Below are 17,830 nucleotides of genomic sequence, written 5' to 3'. Positions count from 1 at the left end.
CAAAAGAATTGCACACATGCACACACAATCACAATAGGCACACAAGAACACAGTGGCTCATACACAAAAACCCATACAATTAACACACATACACAAAAAGGCCTACTCACAGAAACACACACAAACACACAAACACATTAACACTAACCCTAGGTAAACGTAGTGTCTTTTGAATAATTGTCCCCCATAAAGTACTCAGTGTTGATTCCATATTTTATAATTCCTGTTTGAGGCTGTGTGAAAGGATATGGGTATGCTCTTAGACTGTCAATCCAAAGCAGACATCCTTATCTATCATCCTGATTTATTTCTCTCATGATAAAACTCCAGACATCTTAACCAGATGAAAAACATGATTTTCAGCACACAGGGTCTTTACTGTCTATTCATGTTACAGCATCACCATGATGAAACAAAACATTAGTGCTTCCAAATGCTTCTAAATCTCATGAAATGGACCATACACTCATTGGATACATTTGATTGACACATCACATGTGAGAGTATTGTTGGATGACAACAAGACAAAGTCACAGAACTGTAGGTGCTCAGATGAGACAGGATGCGAGCTATGCTGAGGTCAGTAGATGGCCTCCATCTCTTTGAGAATGTAGGCCTCTTACGTGCCGTGGTTTTATTGGCCTCTTACGTGCCGTGGTTTCTTTTGTTTGTGTTAGAATGTTAGAGGGACATCTCCGTGGTTTCTTTTGTTTGTGTTAGAATGTTAGAGGGACATCTCCGAGTCTGTCCAAGGGGACACACTGGGGGCCACACAGAACAGTGTTGAGGGAGAGTAGTGAGGGAGAGAGGAAGGACCAGGACCGGGAGGTTCACTGGAGATCTCCTCCATATTGTATCTTATCTCTGGGAATGAATACCTAAACTATCACACCTCTAATACAAAATGTACATTTACATTTGCCTGAAGATGTAGCCTAGTAACAACTACATTCAAAATACTAAGGATACATAATGAACCATGCGCATGTGTAACAAATTACACGTAAGTTATTTCCTTCAAAAAATAGCTCAGTGCAAATCAAACCAGCTATTAGGCTAACTGAAATAAAACCATGCCAATCTCTGGGTATGGTGAAGGATATGTGATGATGTGAGGCTATTTTAATTCCAAAGGCCAAGGGAACTTTATCAGGATGCATAGTATCCTGGATCCATGAAATAACTGGCCTTTAAAAATAAAAATCGGCCTGTCTCTGGAAATTTAACATTGGGGTTCATATACTTATGCCTCCTGTATTTTAAAGAACATTTATTTATTTATGATACATTATTCAATCACAAAGAAAATCCTCTTTTTTTTTAATTAAGGCATTAAGATCAATTTCCAAAAGATGATTTTTTATTCCTCTTTTTAGTCAACTATGGCATGGGTTCACATACTTTTTCTTGCCACTGTATCTGCTGCTATGGATATTTCTGTGTCTGCTACTGAGGACCACTGATCATTCTTGAGCTGTATAAAGTGTTGGAGGATCTACTGCAACCATCCTGAAGAAGGATGATGAGATCAGATGGGTTAATTCATTCCATGATTAATAATCTCCTTTTTAGCATATTCCGTGTCTCTGTGGTATCTCAGAATGATCAGTCAGTAGCCACTAGGCAGCGATACTCCCACACAAAATAAAATAGCTCATGAAGACCTGGAGACTGAAGGAAGGATCTCTGGGGTTCTGGGGTGGTGAATTCAAACTAATAATGATACAACCAACTGAGCAACATACTACAGGAAGAAAATTCTGTTCAGTTTGTAAAATCACCAGAATGATAAAGCAAGACAACAGAGACATTGTGACTAATAGGGAGCCAGAGCATACTACTGTGATTCTACTTGGAATGAACTACAACTCATTTTTAAATTAAACTCATTCCGGCCCAGCGATTGAAACATCCTATCTTAATGGCACTTGCACAAGCAAAAAATACTTCATAGAAGAAAATGAGGCTTGGTGATCTTCAAAGCAGTGAGCAAAGCAAAGTAGTACTCGATCAGATATGAAATATTAGAAATAAAAATAATAATAAAAAAACAAAACAATGCATGACAAATATATTCCTTTTTGTTTAATACTTTATTCTTTCAGTGTACATTTTCAGTGCAGGGAAATGTATGCCGATGATACACAATGACATTTGGATGTATTGCATTTCATACAGGCATCTGTCCTGTTAAAAAAATAAATGCTGGTAAGTTATTTGGCATTTGACATGATGTACCATGAGGCCACACAGTATCAACAGAGACCTTAACAATAATTTTACTATCGATACAAATAAAAACAATTACATACTTTGCTTGGGCAAAACGCAGTGCAAATGTACCAGCAGTTTTATATGATGGGAAAACAACCCTCCCTGCCGCTCATCCGTAGGCCTACATTTCAGAATAATCGGCTGCAAGAAGTGATGTAATGTTTTCAATTCAATTGTTGTCGACTCTTTGTTCCCATTTGAAAACATCTCTTGGCCCAAATTAATATTAATGTACATGTGTTTTGTGGTATGGTTTTATTTGAGGCAATATGAAATTACAGGCCCAGTCGTCTAGCTCGTATGCAAACAAATGTTTAGAAATGGTGCTCCTAATGTTTACACTGATTCCTTTTCACTGTTCCACAATATGCCTAGTAGATATGGTATTTTATATTGATAATGTGTCTGTATGACAGTTACGGAGGCAAAAGTAAAGAAACAAAGACAGACATATATGGCCATTACATAGTCCAAAGTGTAATCACATGAAGCAGAGTTTGGCACAGTTCTTCACATGTGTTAGTTAAATGCAGCCGCCAGATCCAGTACATTCACATAGCAAATACATTATGCTGTTTGTCAAAGTGTTTAGCAGAAGTTCTGAATTAGTCTGGTCTTCCATTTTATATACAGTATAGCACAGTATAGCACTACTAAATCACTTGTTCTGGACGTTGGCAGCTGCTACTCTGGTCTGTTACCAACACAGCTGAGTGGGCCAGACAGAGGACTTAGATATGGCACTTACGACAGCATCACTATTTTGGCATTTGATAACACTACGAAAATGACGTTAGAGGAAACATTTGCCACATCAGGGCCACAAGGACAAGCAAAGGTCCATAAACCATAATTACATTCAAAACACATCTGTTGCATTTGACACCGATATTGGTTGTTCTGATGGGTTAATACTGTGTGCTGGAATGAAAGAAGGATGAAAAACCTCATTGGTATTTGGGGTCAGCTGTTATGAGAGACAGAGTTTCAGAAATAACAAGACTTGCTCCATTTTACAGCACAACCTACTAGCACAGTTAAGCCAGAAAGTCTCTACTGGGTATGACTGCTATCTGAAGCTCCATTTCAACCTCTAGCGGTTAATGCACTTTCAGTTTCTTCAGTTACCACTCACAAACTAGGCAAATAATTGTCCCCTTTTCTCTGCCAGTGAAGTTATTTGCCATTTGGTGATGGTCATGGTTAGTGTTTTATGCATGAATCCTTACTACACAACTAATATATAGAATGTCAGTTTTTAGGAAATAGGCAGCAATGGTGGAAGTAGGCATTTGCAGAGCAGAGAAAATGCACAATACCTACGTATTGATATAACCACAAGCATCGTTTCACAGCAACTACAAAACGCAATTCTACAATTTACTCAAACTAACTTGACCTTCACTTAAGATGACCTCAACTGGGAAAAGCCAAAGCAGAGGCAAAACTATGGAATGTGCTCTGACGAATGACACAGAGCCTGCGGTGACGGCAGACTGATCTTGGACACAGTGACACGTAGGATCGATACCTGTGGATCCTCTGGGGTTTGTCTCCCTTTGCAATACAATAAAGAAGAGTAAGGCTCTATGGCATGCACAAAGCCATTTCTCAAATGTATTAACAACAGTTTAGCTCTGCTCTCACTGTGAATTGTGCTTAGGGATACATACCATCCCATATATGTTAAGGCTTTTTAGTTCCAGTTCTCCACTTTCCAGAATTGTTCTGTTTGAGGATTCATTAGTTGCCATTATTACAGCAGTTTTCAAGCTTTAAGAATTCATGAAATCCTACACACAAGTGTCAAAGCATTTACCAATACAAACAGGGACATTAGGCCTCCTACAGCATCCAAAGATAGGTTTGCCAAGCACTCAAATTAGTTTTTAAAAATTACACTAAAATTATATGGTATGTTTGGCAAGACATAAATTGTATATGAGTATAAAATAATTTATATTATCTATATGTATACATATTTGTATTCTAAATGCATACTATGACTTCAGCAGTTGTACAGTACTGTTTTTGTATTCATTAATTTAATACAAAGGTAACCTAACTTAACATTAGTAAATGTATTAACCCCAGGCAAATTGTAGGCTTCATCGGTGAAATGTAGCATTTTACTCATGTTGTGTTGAAGATCATAATTCTGAGCCTCAGATCAAGATACTACCAAGTCTAAGAAGGGGGGGGGAGGGGGGGGGGGGGGGGGGGCATTACAAAATCTAGGTGACAGAGTACGAGTCAAGACCGAGACCAAGAAATGTAATTTAAAACAAATTTAATATTTAACTATAACAAAGCCCAGCTTTCCTTTTCCAGCTTCTGGCTATTGATATTTGTTTACTCTCTCTCTCCCACTGAACCCCACTCCTACTCACACACTGAGTCACTGAGGTACATTTTAAAACATGAAATATGCTTTTCTCCAGATAACACCCCCCTCTCGGACCCCCATCTAGTATTAACTCTCCACACTCACAATATGCCCACTACTCTTTATTTGTTATCTAAGGGTTATATAACCTCCATATTTCGATGATTCTAATCTTTACACCATGAGTTGAAGATGTTAATTTTGATGGTAAATCAAGAATGATCTTACTGACTAAATGATCATTTGATTTCTGAGTAGAACTGAGCATAGGACAGTATTTTTGTCACTGTAATAAGCTCCAAAGAGAATTCATGAGCCACTTCCATCTGAAGTGCACTTTCAGAGAGAAAAGCTGTATTTGCCATATTGCAAAACTATAAGCTGCAAATGGATGATCTACGATCTCGGCCTGTATTGTCTTGTATAATGGGCCAGAACAACGAGGACTGCATAAAAACCCACAACCAAAAAGCATGACAAGGCCAAGACCACTACTTGAATTCTTGAGACTTTAAGTACCTTCTTGAAACTACCATAATAGTTAGGAGACAAGAGGCCAAAGCCTTGATCAGTTCTAAGTAGCAGGGGGTGGCACAGCTGCATGAGTGGGGCAAAAAAAGACAGAATTGTTTTTAACAAAATTATTTCTGCAATTTTTGGTTTGTGATTCAGATCAGGTCTCTGGTGACATCGGGATGAAGGTAAGTAAAAATTCATGTTGGAGAACAGTGTAAAGACGAAGGCCATTCATTTGTGGTCTCGAGACCAGACTCAAGTACTACAATCCTAGTATTCACGCAGGCCGTAAACAGCCAAGAGTGACACACAGACAGGGTCAACTCACGTCATTCATTCACCCAGGCCTGCAACGCTGCTCTGCGAACCTAACCTTGAGATCATCTTGTCCATCACTCACTCACTCGCTCACCAATGTGGGGGTAGGGGGTACGGGGAACACAGACCTACAGAAGCCAAAGGGTGGACGCGGCCAGAAGAACAGAGACGCTCAGGGTGGAGGCCAAGGAGACAGGAAGTGGACTGCCATTGAACACCAGGCGATAGGACACCACTTCCTGTTTGAAGCCGTCTTCCACGGCCATGCAACGGAACACACCTTCCTTCAAAGGCAGCTCGGGTGTGGGCGCCAGCACGCAGGAGGTCCCTGAGATGGTGCAGGGATAGTGCTTGCTACAGTCGTCCTTTTCCCAGCGATATGTGGCGTGGTAGGAGCGGACAGGGCACGGGAGCAGGACAGGACCTTTGGAGTTAATGACCACATCTTTAGGCACCGTGGCTCGGCTCTTCATGGCTGGAGAGGCAAGCAGAAGCATTCTGTTAGTCAGAGGTAGCGTAGGCAAATGTAATTCAACTGTTGATATGCATTAACATTTGGCCACAGTTTCTTGTGGTTTGCAGGACACTGCATTATAGCCTACCCACCTTTAACATCTCCGCAGATTGAGGCGTTGGACTGATCAAGGTTTTGGCTGAGTGCACTTTGTTGGAGTAGAAGAGAAAAAAGGATGGTCATTACTCCACATTTCAAAAGCTTGCACTAAAAATTTGGTCTTCAGAATTATCCAACCCTTGTGTTATCCTCAAATCTTACCGACACTCTTTATCCTTGGGGTCAATTTGACCCCAGCTAAATAAACCCTCAGAAAATGATTATAATTCATATTGTTACCCAGTTTTTTTGTGACAGGTACTTAACAAGAGTGTAATAGCCACCACCAAAAGCCCTACAAAACAATCCCACCCCCCCACGCCCCTTTATGAACCTTGGAACCCTGGCTGGCAATATTGCCCATCCAGTGTCAGCAGCCCAAATGCTTGCTGTTGCTTCCCCTTTTGACTTATACAGTCCTGCCAAAATGACTTATATGTAATAAGTATTGTGTATGTAATATGTGTAATGATAATAACAATATGTTCCCATACTATTCAAATAATAATATTCATAATGTGTCAAATATTCATGTATCCTATGTTTCATACAGCTGGGGTCAAACTGACCCCAAGGAACATCAATGTACAAAATATTTGTATAGGACATTGAAAACATATTATTGTACAAATTCATGCTAACTCTGTTGTACAAATTCATGCTAACTCTGTTGTACCCTTCAATTGAGGAAAAGTCATGAAACATGAAGCAAAAAAAAAAAAAGTGAACCATATATTTTATGATGTTAAACGTTGCCTGGGGTCAAATTGACCCCAAGGATAACAGGAGGGTTAAATATCCATTAAATGTTATATTTTTCAGGTATTCTGCCAACATTGGTGTCTCATACCCAGTGCTAATGTTGTATCCAGCTGGGATGGCCAAGCACTTCCTTTTTGCACGGTCCCAACCACAGTAAGGGTCTCTAGACAGGATACACTCTCGACAGCTGTCTCCATAACGACTGCAGTCTGCGAGGGGAACACGCTGGATCTCTGTGGAGGTACCCACGTAGAGGTGACCCTGGGGAGGCAGGCCAGACGTTTGGGATGTGATGAGAATGGACAATCACTTTATATTGGCTGGGATTCAGGAGGACTCACTGGTGAGCCCATGTTCCACAATCCATAGTGGAATTCACAGTGTAGCATTTAGAGGCTCCTCTACTTCTTATTGCAATCCTAGCAAGCGAAGGTCTCGAACTGATATTTACATGTGAAGAGTTCGGTTCCAAAATGTCTCCGTTTTTTAAAAATATTTTAAAAAGTCATGCTATTTAATTGTGTATTTTAGGTAATATCAATCAAATTGCAGTTGTGTTGTTTTGATTGAGTAATTGATATATCAAATAGCAATACCCAATTACAGTTCTACTGAAATTATTTGGAAAACAAAATGAAAAAATGAAAATTCATTAAAATGGTGGATATACAGTAGTGTTTTGGAACCAAACTCTCCAGTAAAAATAATGAATGTTTCAGTGGCTAAGTGTATTTATGGCATAATAATGGTATAGCAATTATAGTCTCCAAAACAGATTTTTCCCCAAATTTCATTCAATTATTTATACCTTTTTTGGTGAATGTTTGGAACTTTGTACAGTATTTGGAAGCTAATCTTGAAACAACATATACACATAATTGGATACATAACTGATGATGAGATTGACTAATTGTTTCTGTACCTTCTGGGAGTCTATGGCCATGCTCAGTACTGGCCCCTCGTTATGGAAGAGAGAGAACTGGGAAATGATGAATGCCTCATCAAAAGTGTGGAGGACCTTCAGCACCTTTCCCTGCTCTGGGGTACCAAGAAAAAACATATTCAATCATCTACAGAGGCAAAGATCAGAGTCTTATTTGCTCGCCACTCATTAATTACTGCACGTGTCAGCCTTCAGACTCTTACCTGTGCCGAGATAGACCACACTATAGTGTTCGCCGTTGACAGCCAGCGCAGTACCCATGACGATATGAGTGAAATGGTCGTCCGTGGGCAAGTCCAAAGGAGCGTAACCGATTGGTCGTATCACATCCTCAATCTCGGGGTGATCTCGGATGACCTCAAGGGTCTTGGTGTTTGGAGGTGTTGTGGTGTTCACAGTGCACTGCAAACACAATAAGGGACTGATGTAAATTAAAAGAGAACACTTTTCTTGTTGATGTTTTTTAATGCCCTACTTAGATGTTTTCCATCAAATGCATACATGTTTTCTTGTAGACATCTGAACATGTATATCTGGTAGCCAACTGAATAGATATTATATAGGATATTCTCTGCCATTTTATTAGAAAAAGAGAATCTCACTGTTCCAGGGCGCTGTCCAATAAGAGGGCTGTTATAGCCTTTCAGTTTGGATGTGGAGAAGGCCTGGTCAATGTCTTCAATGGAGTAGGCACAAACAACTGTCGTTTCCCTGGAGAGGATAGTTTATATATATAGGAGGAGATCTATTTCATGTTCAGTGAGGTCAACAAGACGGCCAGTGTGGACAAGGAGCTCTACAGGGCACGTATTGCACGTGTCTGCCTGGTAAGTACATTTACAGTAGCAGCATATGCATATATATATATATATATATATATGCATATATATAGGGAATATATGCATGGTGTTCATAGATACACCCCACACACACACACACACTACCTTTAAAAATAATTATACACATGCAATGTTAAGGCTGCAAAATCAACATTAACTCAATTTACTGTGTGTCCTCTGGGAAAAGATGGGTCTGTTTACCCCTGTGTAAATTACTGCAAATTTATCTTTACCTCAATGTCCACCTAAAAATTCAGCTGCAGTGCATCCACTTACCAGGCATTGGAGAAGAGACCGTACATGATGCCAGTCCTCTGCGATGTCAGGACGTAGGCCTGCTTGATGTTGTTGTACTGCTGCGCGGTGTTCCCACTGCCACACATCACTCGGGCCTTCAGGAAGGTGGTCCAGGAGTCTGGCAGGATGTTCTTCGCACCCCCCTGGTCAGTCTGATAGAGAGAGAGTGACAGAGACAGAGAGAGAGAGAGAGAGAGTGACAGAGAGAGAGAGAGAGAGAGAGAGAGAGGCGGGGGGGTGACAGACACAGAGAGACAGAGAGAGAGAGAGAGAGAGAGAGAGAGAGAGAGAGAGAAATAAACACACTATCCAGCACTGGCCTTGGAATCCTCTCCGTCACTTATAATAATATGGGTACAAATGGTTATATACTACAATTGTACCCATGAGTGACAGAGAGAATTTCATTACACAGTATGTTCTTTAACATATACAGTGTATTGACATGAAAAGCTCTATAATCACAGTCTCACACAACATTGTAACACAATGAATAACAAACACAAACCTTTTAAGCCATTTACACCATTTAAAAATGCTGCTACTGTAAATGTACTTACCAGGCAGACACGTGCAATACGTGCCCTGTAGAGCTCCTCGTCCACACTGGCCGTCTTGTTGACCTCACTGAACATGAAATAGATCTCCTCCTTGTGTTTGTGCGATGCTGGGATTAAGGCCGCTCCCGCAAACTGGGGGTCTGGAGTGAGCGGTGCCAGGAGTCGCATCCAGACAGAGAGACAGACAGAGACCAATCAGTTGTGTTATGGTGGAGAGGACTCCATTATGAAGGTATTTTGCGTTATGGTGGAGAGGACTCCATTATGGAGGTCTATGGATGAGAGGACTCCATTATGGAGGTCTATGGTGTTATGGTGGAGAGGACTCCATTATGGAGGTTTTTTGTGTTATGGTGGAGAGGACTCCATTATGGAGGTTTTTGGTGTTATGGTGAAGAGGACTCCATTATGGAGGTTTTTGGTGTTATGGTGGAGATGACTCCATTATGGAGGTCTTTGGTGTTATGGTGGAGATGACTCCATTATGGAGGTCTTTGGTGTTATGGTGAAGAGGACTCCATTATGGAGGTCTTTGGTGTTATGGTGAAGAGGACTCCATTATGGAGTATCACCCCCACTTCCCCCCTTTTCTTTTTCCCTTGCTAATCCCCTTCCGTTCATTACGGTCTCCTGTGTCCTCTGACAACTCAATATATCAACCACTCAAACACACACACACACACACACACACACACACACACACACACACACACACTTACTGAGGAGCCATTTGCTCTCGGTTTTGAGTAGCCGTCCAGACCCCAAGACTCGACGGATAGAACCCTGCTGCTGATCCACTGTCGACAGGGCAGCGTAGAGACTCCCCTCTCAAAGCACAAGAAATCACATCTCAGTACACCATAAGAAAAGAGTGTCAATGTAGGACATCACTTCCCTAAGGGTCAAAAAAGGCCTGAATTTTGTGCAACAACACTGTATTTTGAGGCCATATTTAAATATTTAATAGGGCAAAACACAATACTGCAATTACACATCAATCAGTGGTGTGTGTTTCTGTGCGTGTGTGTGTGTGTGTGTGTGTGTGTGTGTGTGTGTGTCTCCAATCACGAGATATCCAGAGACGCATATAGTACATCAAAATCATTAAAAGGGCATTCAGAGCAGTGCCAAACTGAGCCACTGTTTGACATTGCCCTATATCCCCACGCAGTTGCCTGTCTCTCAGTTTCCTGTGACCCCTTTGTGGCATAAACTAGAGCAGTATATTAGAGCAGGCTGGGGCTGAGGCGCAGGCGTTTGGTCTGCTACCTGCTGAGAGGCTGACGGAGCGGTGGGAGGGGAAGCGGGGGAAGATGTCTGACGCGGCGGTCATGCGTCCATCTTTGGGCACCTCACTGAGCACAGTGTTGTTCTGTGGAGATCATCAGAACACAGATACAAACACTGGTTAAAAAAGAAAGGGTTGAGGAAACTCAGGAGTTCTGTGCCAGGTCAAGAAAGTATACACTTAGCAGCTTTTGAACACATTTCTACTTGAGCCTTAATTTCTTCACATTCCACGTCAGTCAAATACAGCACGATTATGCATTTAGCCACTTTGCTTGGCATCCCTTACATAACTTGGCTAAATCCCACTAAAACCGGGGTACTTTTCCTTGACTGTGAACACTACCAGACATGTACAGTTACTGTCGGCTTCTCTCAACTCTAAAACATCAAATCTACATTCAAGAAATACTGTGTTTACAGATTAGATCTATTTTTTCTTTTGCACAGAGAAAGCAAATTCCAATCGTGCCTTTGATCTTTGAGGGGCATTCTTTTATAAGATAACGCTTGCTCTCAGTTCCCTTATCTTTCCGTGCCTGGACTGTTTCAGCAGTTATTTATCAGTTATTTATACTTTCAACTCTCAAACCCCACAAAGTTACCGTTCAGCTACTCAGTGAAAACCTAAGCCAGAAAAAGGCCTCTCACTGCACTGAGTAGGTCTAATAATTGATTTCAGGGCTTTATTGATTAACTACAAACTGCTTCATGGCATTGGTCTTGGCTACACATCAGAACATTTAACCTTTGATGAACTAATTAGACTCTCTTACCTAAACCAAGGACATGATTAACATGGAATGGAAACAAATCCTTTGTCGCCCATATGCTCTGTAACTGCCTATTTAGCAGTGTTTTATCTAGACTGATTTTACAGGTTATTTTAAAATGTACAGCTATACTGGCCTACAAAGGCAAAACACCTTAACATCATGGGTATTTGAGACCTCCTTTATCATGTGAATAAATATTGTGAGTCAATTTGATGGTTTTAACAGAACAAATAAGGGGGTATGACAACCATAACTTCCAAAACCATACGAAACAAAAAGTTTAAAGTCATTTTTCTTGTCTCACACTCTAGCGAGTTAAGGTCTTTTGCCTTTGCAGGGCAGTATAGACAGAATTATTGATTATGGATTATTAAACTAGATGTTGATTTTTTAAAATCTATATTTGTACCTTTTTGTATTGTGCATTTAGTTCTTATCTTTAGCTGTTTAGTTCCTGCAGTCCCTTTCCTTATTTGGCTTTTATCTGTGTCCACGGCTTAGTGCACTCTTATTTTAATCTTTGTTTGTGCTCATTTCGTATACTCTGGCAGAAAGTCTAATCTTCTTTTTGTTTCAGTAATAGTTTTGGATGCTGGTCAGGCACAGTTATATCTAATTATACTAATAGTCTTTACACTTTGCTACATTTCATCTTTATTTATTTCCAATTTACAGATATAAATTATTTGCGGAGCATAATTAGCAGTGGTAAGTGCCTTCCTCAAGGCCACAACAGCGGCTGCTGGGAACAGAACTCACAACTTTTCAGGCTACTGCATGGTAACCCAGCTCCTTATCCACTATGCACTACCATCACCCCCTACACTCCCTAAAACCCATGGACGGATTATGAACTTTCGGGCCCCTGGGCCCAGATGTATTAAGGGCCCCCCACTAATTGTCACATATGTGGGGGGGGGGGGGGGGGTCCTACCCCAGAATTTTTTTAATTTGTTTGATGTGATTGCATTGCATGGTGCATTTTGGGGGATAGCCAATACTTTAATTCAATCAGATTGATAGCCTACATCCTGATGTGTTGATATTGAGGCAATGAGTCCATGCAAAGGCTTGGGCTTCAGGGCCCCCTGACCCCTTGGGCCCCTGGACCTGGGCCCGGTAGGCCCGTGCAGTAATACATCCCTGCTAAAACCATACCTCAAGGATGTGTTTCATTTCATTACAGATTCTTTATCACATTTCTTTTTTACTTTATGTGTGTTCAGACGCATCGACATCTTAAGTTCAGAAAGCAATTTTGTGGATTGGAAAAGTAACCCGCAGTTATGAGTCCATGTCGCTTTGGATAAAAGCATCTGCTAAATATCAGACAACAACAACAACAACAACAACGTGTTCAAGGTTGGAATACCAGGCAAGTAGAATAGCATGTTGATGCAAATGGCTTAGACCTGCCAGTGATAATTAATCTAAACATGACCTCCCAGTCATCCTGTCATACACCCTTGCCGAGAGAGCATCATTTTAAAAGCTTTTCTCCCCATCTTAGTAAAGGCGGCCTGCCATATGGGCTTCTGAGAAATAAGGATGAGGTCATATCTAGTCGTGGAAAGTTCCAATAAATAAAAAATATGACAATCGGCATTAACATAATAATACAAAAATGGAGGAAGTAGACTCACCAGAAGCCAGCACTTGGGAGAGCCTGCGTTTGTTCCACAAACCACAAATGTACCATTGACTTCTTCAAGAACGGTGATGAAATTATCACAGTCTAGCTGATAACAAAAGAGATGTTAAATAAAATCTCTCATGACCCAGGCTATGACTGGAAGTGAAGCACATTTGGGCTATTTGTAGAATGTCAGAATGACTCAGCTAATCTTGCCAATACTAAGTTAAATGTCAAAGTATATGTATATTCTGTATTCTGTTCTGTATATGCTCACAAGCACGGGGACTAGACATGATTATCAGTACAAATATGCCTTGCTAAACTGCTAAACCGACTACTGCATGGTGGATCGTGGATTTACATGGTTTTCCAATTGAGTTATAAAGTTCAAATTGAACATGGTGTTGGAAATGGACAGAGAGCCTGGTAGTAAACATTTCACATCAAAATGATAGTCTCCACCATGATCAATACTTTCAATATCTTCAATTTCAGTCATGCTGTAGATTATAGCAAAACCATTCAACAAGGAAAAACAGCACCAGATGTTCTGGGTTTTGTGTTTGCCTGTTTTCAGTGTCAGCATAAGGTTGATGGGAAACCAATATAGCTGACTCAGTAGCTATCCTCTCAGACAATAGCCTAGCAATGCAGAGACTACTCTACTTCACAGAAGTATAGTATTTATTTTTTTAACAAAGTTAAGAGTCAAACAAGGTTAATTGACATATCTCAATGTGCATAAAACAGTTGTCAATTTACATGAGTTCAGATGGTAATCATTAGGTGTAAAAATGTGAATGATGCACACAACATGCATAACTCAACTCAAATGCAACAACATACCGTGCCCCAGGCAGTTTTGGAGAGGCATGTCTCCTTGACATTCTGATTTGTGACAACTGGGATCTGAAGAGAAAATACATTGTTTAAACATATAAACCATGTTAACCAGGTGAAACAGACATTACTGGTGTTAATTATATTATATATTAGTTTATATAGGCTAGGCTACTATTATATTAATACACAACGATTAACCTATATTGAATTGGTTTAGTTTATAGGTGTATCAATTTCTCTTTTCCCTGGGTCAAAGCTAGGGCAGAGGAACAGTGTCCTAGTGTAGGGTTACTAAATCACCGCCTACCTTCGTGTCTTGGACTCCTTTGTCAGTGAATGTCAGCATATAGATAACTGCCTGGCCTCCCACGTAGAGGACATCAGTTCCCTGCTTGTGGTATACAGTCATGTAGTTCTCTGGTTTCTCGAAATGAAACCTGTCTGGTTCTGTAGGACATGACAGACGTCGGTGTAATATATTTATTTTAAAACCTTCAAATAGTTAACTTGATTACCCCGTTTCTGAACTGGTAAAGGTAAAGCCGAGGAGAATCGGTGATACATGCTAGTGTGGTTGCTATGACAAAATGCAAATGGGATGGGCAATTTTCGATCCTGTGGTCAGAGCGTTTCGCATCGCCAGTCCTCTGACAATTTAACTAAACGTGTCTGGAATAGGAGATGCTGGGCGAGGCTACTGGTGCTGTCCGTGGTCCTGAAACGTATCGCGCCATACATTCTCTTTTGAGTCTTTGCGGTCAAATGCTAGGCTTATAGTGCTTCTTCGGCGCCTTTTGCTCAGAAGTAAGAAACCATATATGGATCGCTGAATTAAACAGGGTTTACCCGGGGTGGTTTTTCTATGAGCGGGAGTGATGTTTGCAACTTCTACACAACGTCAATATACAGCTTTGTGCATTATGGACCTATACACTTGCGTCTGAGAACGAAGTGTGGTGGCGGGCGTGCTTTGAATGAATAATTGTGCTCTGGATGAGTGGAATTTTCCATCTATCCAGTGTCTGATTGGTGTGTGTGTGTGTGTGTCAGTGTGTGCGGGCGCGTGCGAGCGTTTATGTGCGATGTTTTCGAGGTCGCTTATATTGCTCAGTCTTCAGTGAGACAGCGGCAGGCTACTGCTGCAGTGGCATCATTACCTTAGTATGAGCGACTGCATTGCAGTTCTGCAACGCAAGACCCGCTCCGCCGAAACGTATTGAGTACTGATAAGTGCGTTTTAACACAAAGACTATACGCATACGCTTTATAGTGTAGTCCTTCATATAAAGCAGGTTGTTAACAACACATCGGTGTAACGATCAATTTAGGTTTGGGCAAATGGCAACGCGCTGGCTGAGAAGCAATTCAACGTGCTTCAGGACCATCACCATTGGGTGGTCATAAAATCACAAAAGTTACATCGCAAAGAAACCACAGAAATTCCATTACTTACGGCCTATTTTACCTGGGATATCAATTTATATGCTGCGCATTTTCCAAGCTCTCATAATACTTCAGTCAGCTGACTCCACAAGTGGTTAAGTGATGACGCTAGTCCAGTTGACAAATATATGTTTCTGTTGCACACAGCTGTTGTTGCACCGCCGCAAAATTGATTGATTGATTACTTGAGATGTAGCCTAATCAATGTTTTCATGCACATACTGCACTCTCACACATCTTTCACGACTAATAGGCTACCGTTTTATTATTTACATTCATTTCTCCTCAACCATACGCTGAGGGCTTAATCAGGATTTTTCTTATCTACCATTCATTCGGTCATTTAACTATTTCGACGGATGAAACAGAAAATTATACATTTGGCGTGGGATGAATCAACTGTATTACTACACGTCTCGACATAGATAACGTGGATGCGTCCCAGCAACTTTATTTCATAATCACGTTATGTTATTGCTGCATGCAATAAAACATACCTTGGATAACAAATTTCAGCCTAGGCGTCCTCTCAGCCAAAACTACGGAAAATAGCATGGCCAATAAGATCCGATGCATCTTGAGAGGATTGGTCTGTCTCAGATGTTGAGAAACAATCCTGGAAATAATGTTCAGACAATTTGATGATTACCTCAGACAACCCGGCGCGAGTATGTGAGCGGTAGGGGTTAACCAACCCGATGATATCATACACTTGATTGGTCCAGTCTCTCTCTCGAATAATCCCTTGGTCTGTGTCCGCCACGGCTCTTTTCAGAAGTCGGGGACTCACAGGCTCCACCTCAAAAGAAAAGGTGGCATTACACGAAAAAATGGACCCCCCCCCCCCCCCCCCCCCCCAACACACACACACACACACACACACACATCAAACAAAATTCAACTTGGACTACTTCCAACAGTAATTGCAATTTACCTAAATTAGGCTACTCAGTTGTTCTAACATAACTATACGTATTTTGCAACTGGATTCTTAAGATGGTTAGCATAGGCTACCAGTGTTCCATTTATTTCCTTTCATTTGTTTTGATTTTTTAGGTCAGATATGATTAAATACTAGCCACCATTAGAGAGACACTCCAAATATGTGGATCAATATTGCTGTATCACTTTCGTCGATACTAATTTACGCACTGCCGTTTCTGCGTGGTGCGCATCCCACGATTTTCCATTGATTTAAGTGTCAAAACAGACCTCAGATGGGAGTGGACCTCTGCCTTGGCCGCCGAGGACCATTTAACTGATTGTGGACGCTCATTAGTGTAATACAAAGAAACACGGAGTCAGTGGCGTCATGCAATTAAAGATAACAATAATAAAAACAATGTACAACCTATTATATCATATAGGCTATAGGCCTACTTATATTTTGTTCGCAGTGCACCGATGTTGAATTGCAAGTAGCCGAAAAAGTTGACTGTTTAAACAAGAGTAGGCTTAGGCTATCATGGACGAAATCACAATTGTTATATAGCAACCAAATGGATTTAATACAAATGTACTTCGGTATTGTAAAATTGGCTACTTTTAAACTTTGCTGATTGTCCGTGTTCTTTTCAGCATCAGAAGAACAGGTGCACCTTTGCTGATTTTCGTTTCGCTTTCCATCACAACTTCATTATGCGCCCTCCAGAAGGTCGGGGTGGCTCAGTGCAGGTGCAGCCGCATTGCAGGTGACCTAGGACCTGCTTTGGTGGATAGCCGTTAATCCTATGTGCCTAGGCGTTATTTGGGGAGGATGGGTGCTATGCCCCATCTAATATTGAAAACAGTAGTGTCACACCCACTCTTTTCCAGGATTTGCTTTAAAATATAGTCTACGAATAAATGTGTCATATCGGTTAAACTACTCAAGGGGAAAACTTTTAGCTGACAAATTTAGCTGCATAATAGGCCTACGCATATTTTTTTGTCTGTTGTCATTGTACCGTTATTCAATGATCCAAAGCAAGTGGGGAGTGTGATGGGATTGTGAAGGTAGCGCGCTTTTACTTCTAGCCTACTAGTTCAAAAACTGCAAGAAGGCTTCCCGAAAATTGGATCGTTGTAGCCATGTAGCCGATACGAATCACCATCCGACTTTGTAAGTTTGGCGCTGCCTAGAGGCAACAGAGGCAACTGTTCCCAGGAGGAAATTGACCGAATGGACACATCATCACAAACTTACTGTAAGTGCCTAAGTCTGGCCGTGTAGGAACCTTAGCTCAGCCGACGTTTGACTGGCAGGTACATACCCATATGCGCATAGCTTACGTAATTTTAATGTCTGTAGACCTCACTCCGGAGCCAAATGTTTCAAAGTGTTTGTTTGTTCTGGCT

The 17,830-nt window shown here is 41.0% G+C and overlaps 1 protein-coding gene across 3 annotated transcripts; it reads right to left on the bottom strand.

Annotated features, from left to right (window-relative positions):
- Nucleotides 1–2,074: 2,074 nt before the first annotated feature.
- On the bottom strand, nt 2,075–16,250 carry si:ch211-113g11.6 (uncharacterized protein LOC559008 homolog). Of its 3 annotated transcripts, none has more exons than XM_042106411.1 (15): nt 16,143–16,250; nt 15,991–16,032; nt 14,358–14,497; nt 14,054–14,116; nt 13,215–13,310; nt 10,778–10,880; nt 10,228–10,335; nt 9,509–9,648; nt 8,928–9,100; nt 8,415–8,523; nt 8,016–8,214; nt 7,792–7,907; nt 6,958–7,130; nt 6,101–6,156; nt 2,075–5,969 (listed from the first exon to the last, which is right to left on the bottom strand). In XM_042106411.1, exons 3-15 carry the CDS (start codon nt 14,457–14,459, stop codon nt 5,623–5,625), a joined length of 1,785 nt encoding a protein of 594 aa, XP_041962345.1. In that variant the 5' UTR covers nt 14,460–14,497; nt 15,991–16,032; nt 16,143–16,250; the 3' UTR covers nt 2,075–5,622. The 3 variants fall into 3 exon arrangements, with proteins under 3 accessions (XP_041962345.1, XP_041962344.1, XP_041962342.1); XM_042106410.1 differs by having other exon boundaries at nt 15,991–16,109; nt 16,204–16,227; XM_042106408.1 differs by having other exon boundaries at nt 15,991–16,250.
- Nucleotides 16,251–17,830: the final 1,580 nt, after the last annotated feature.

Source organism: Alosa sapidissima, chromosome 10 (genome assembly GCF_018492685.1).
Source record: "Alosa sapidissima isolate fAloSap1 chromosome 10, fAloSap1.pri, whole genome shotgun sequence".
In the NCBI taxonomy this organism is placed as follows: Eukaryota; Metazoa; Chordata; class Actinopteri; order Clupeiformes; family Clupeidae; genus Alosa; species Alosa sapidissima.
This window is presented reverse-complemented; position numbering and strand designations above follow the sequence as displayed.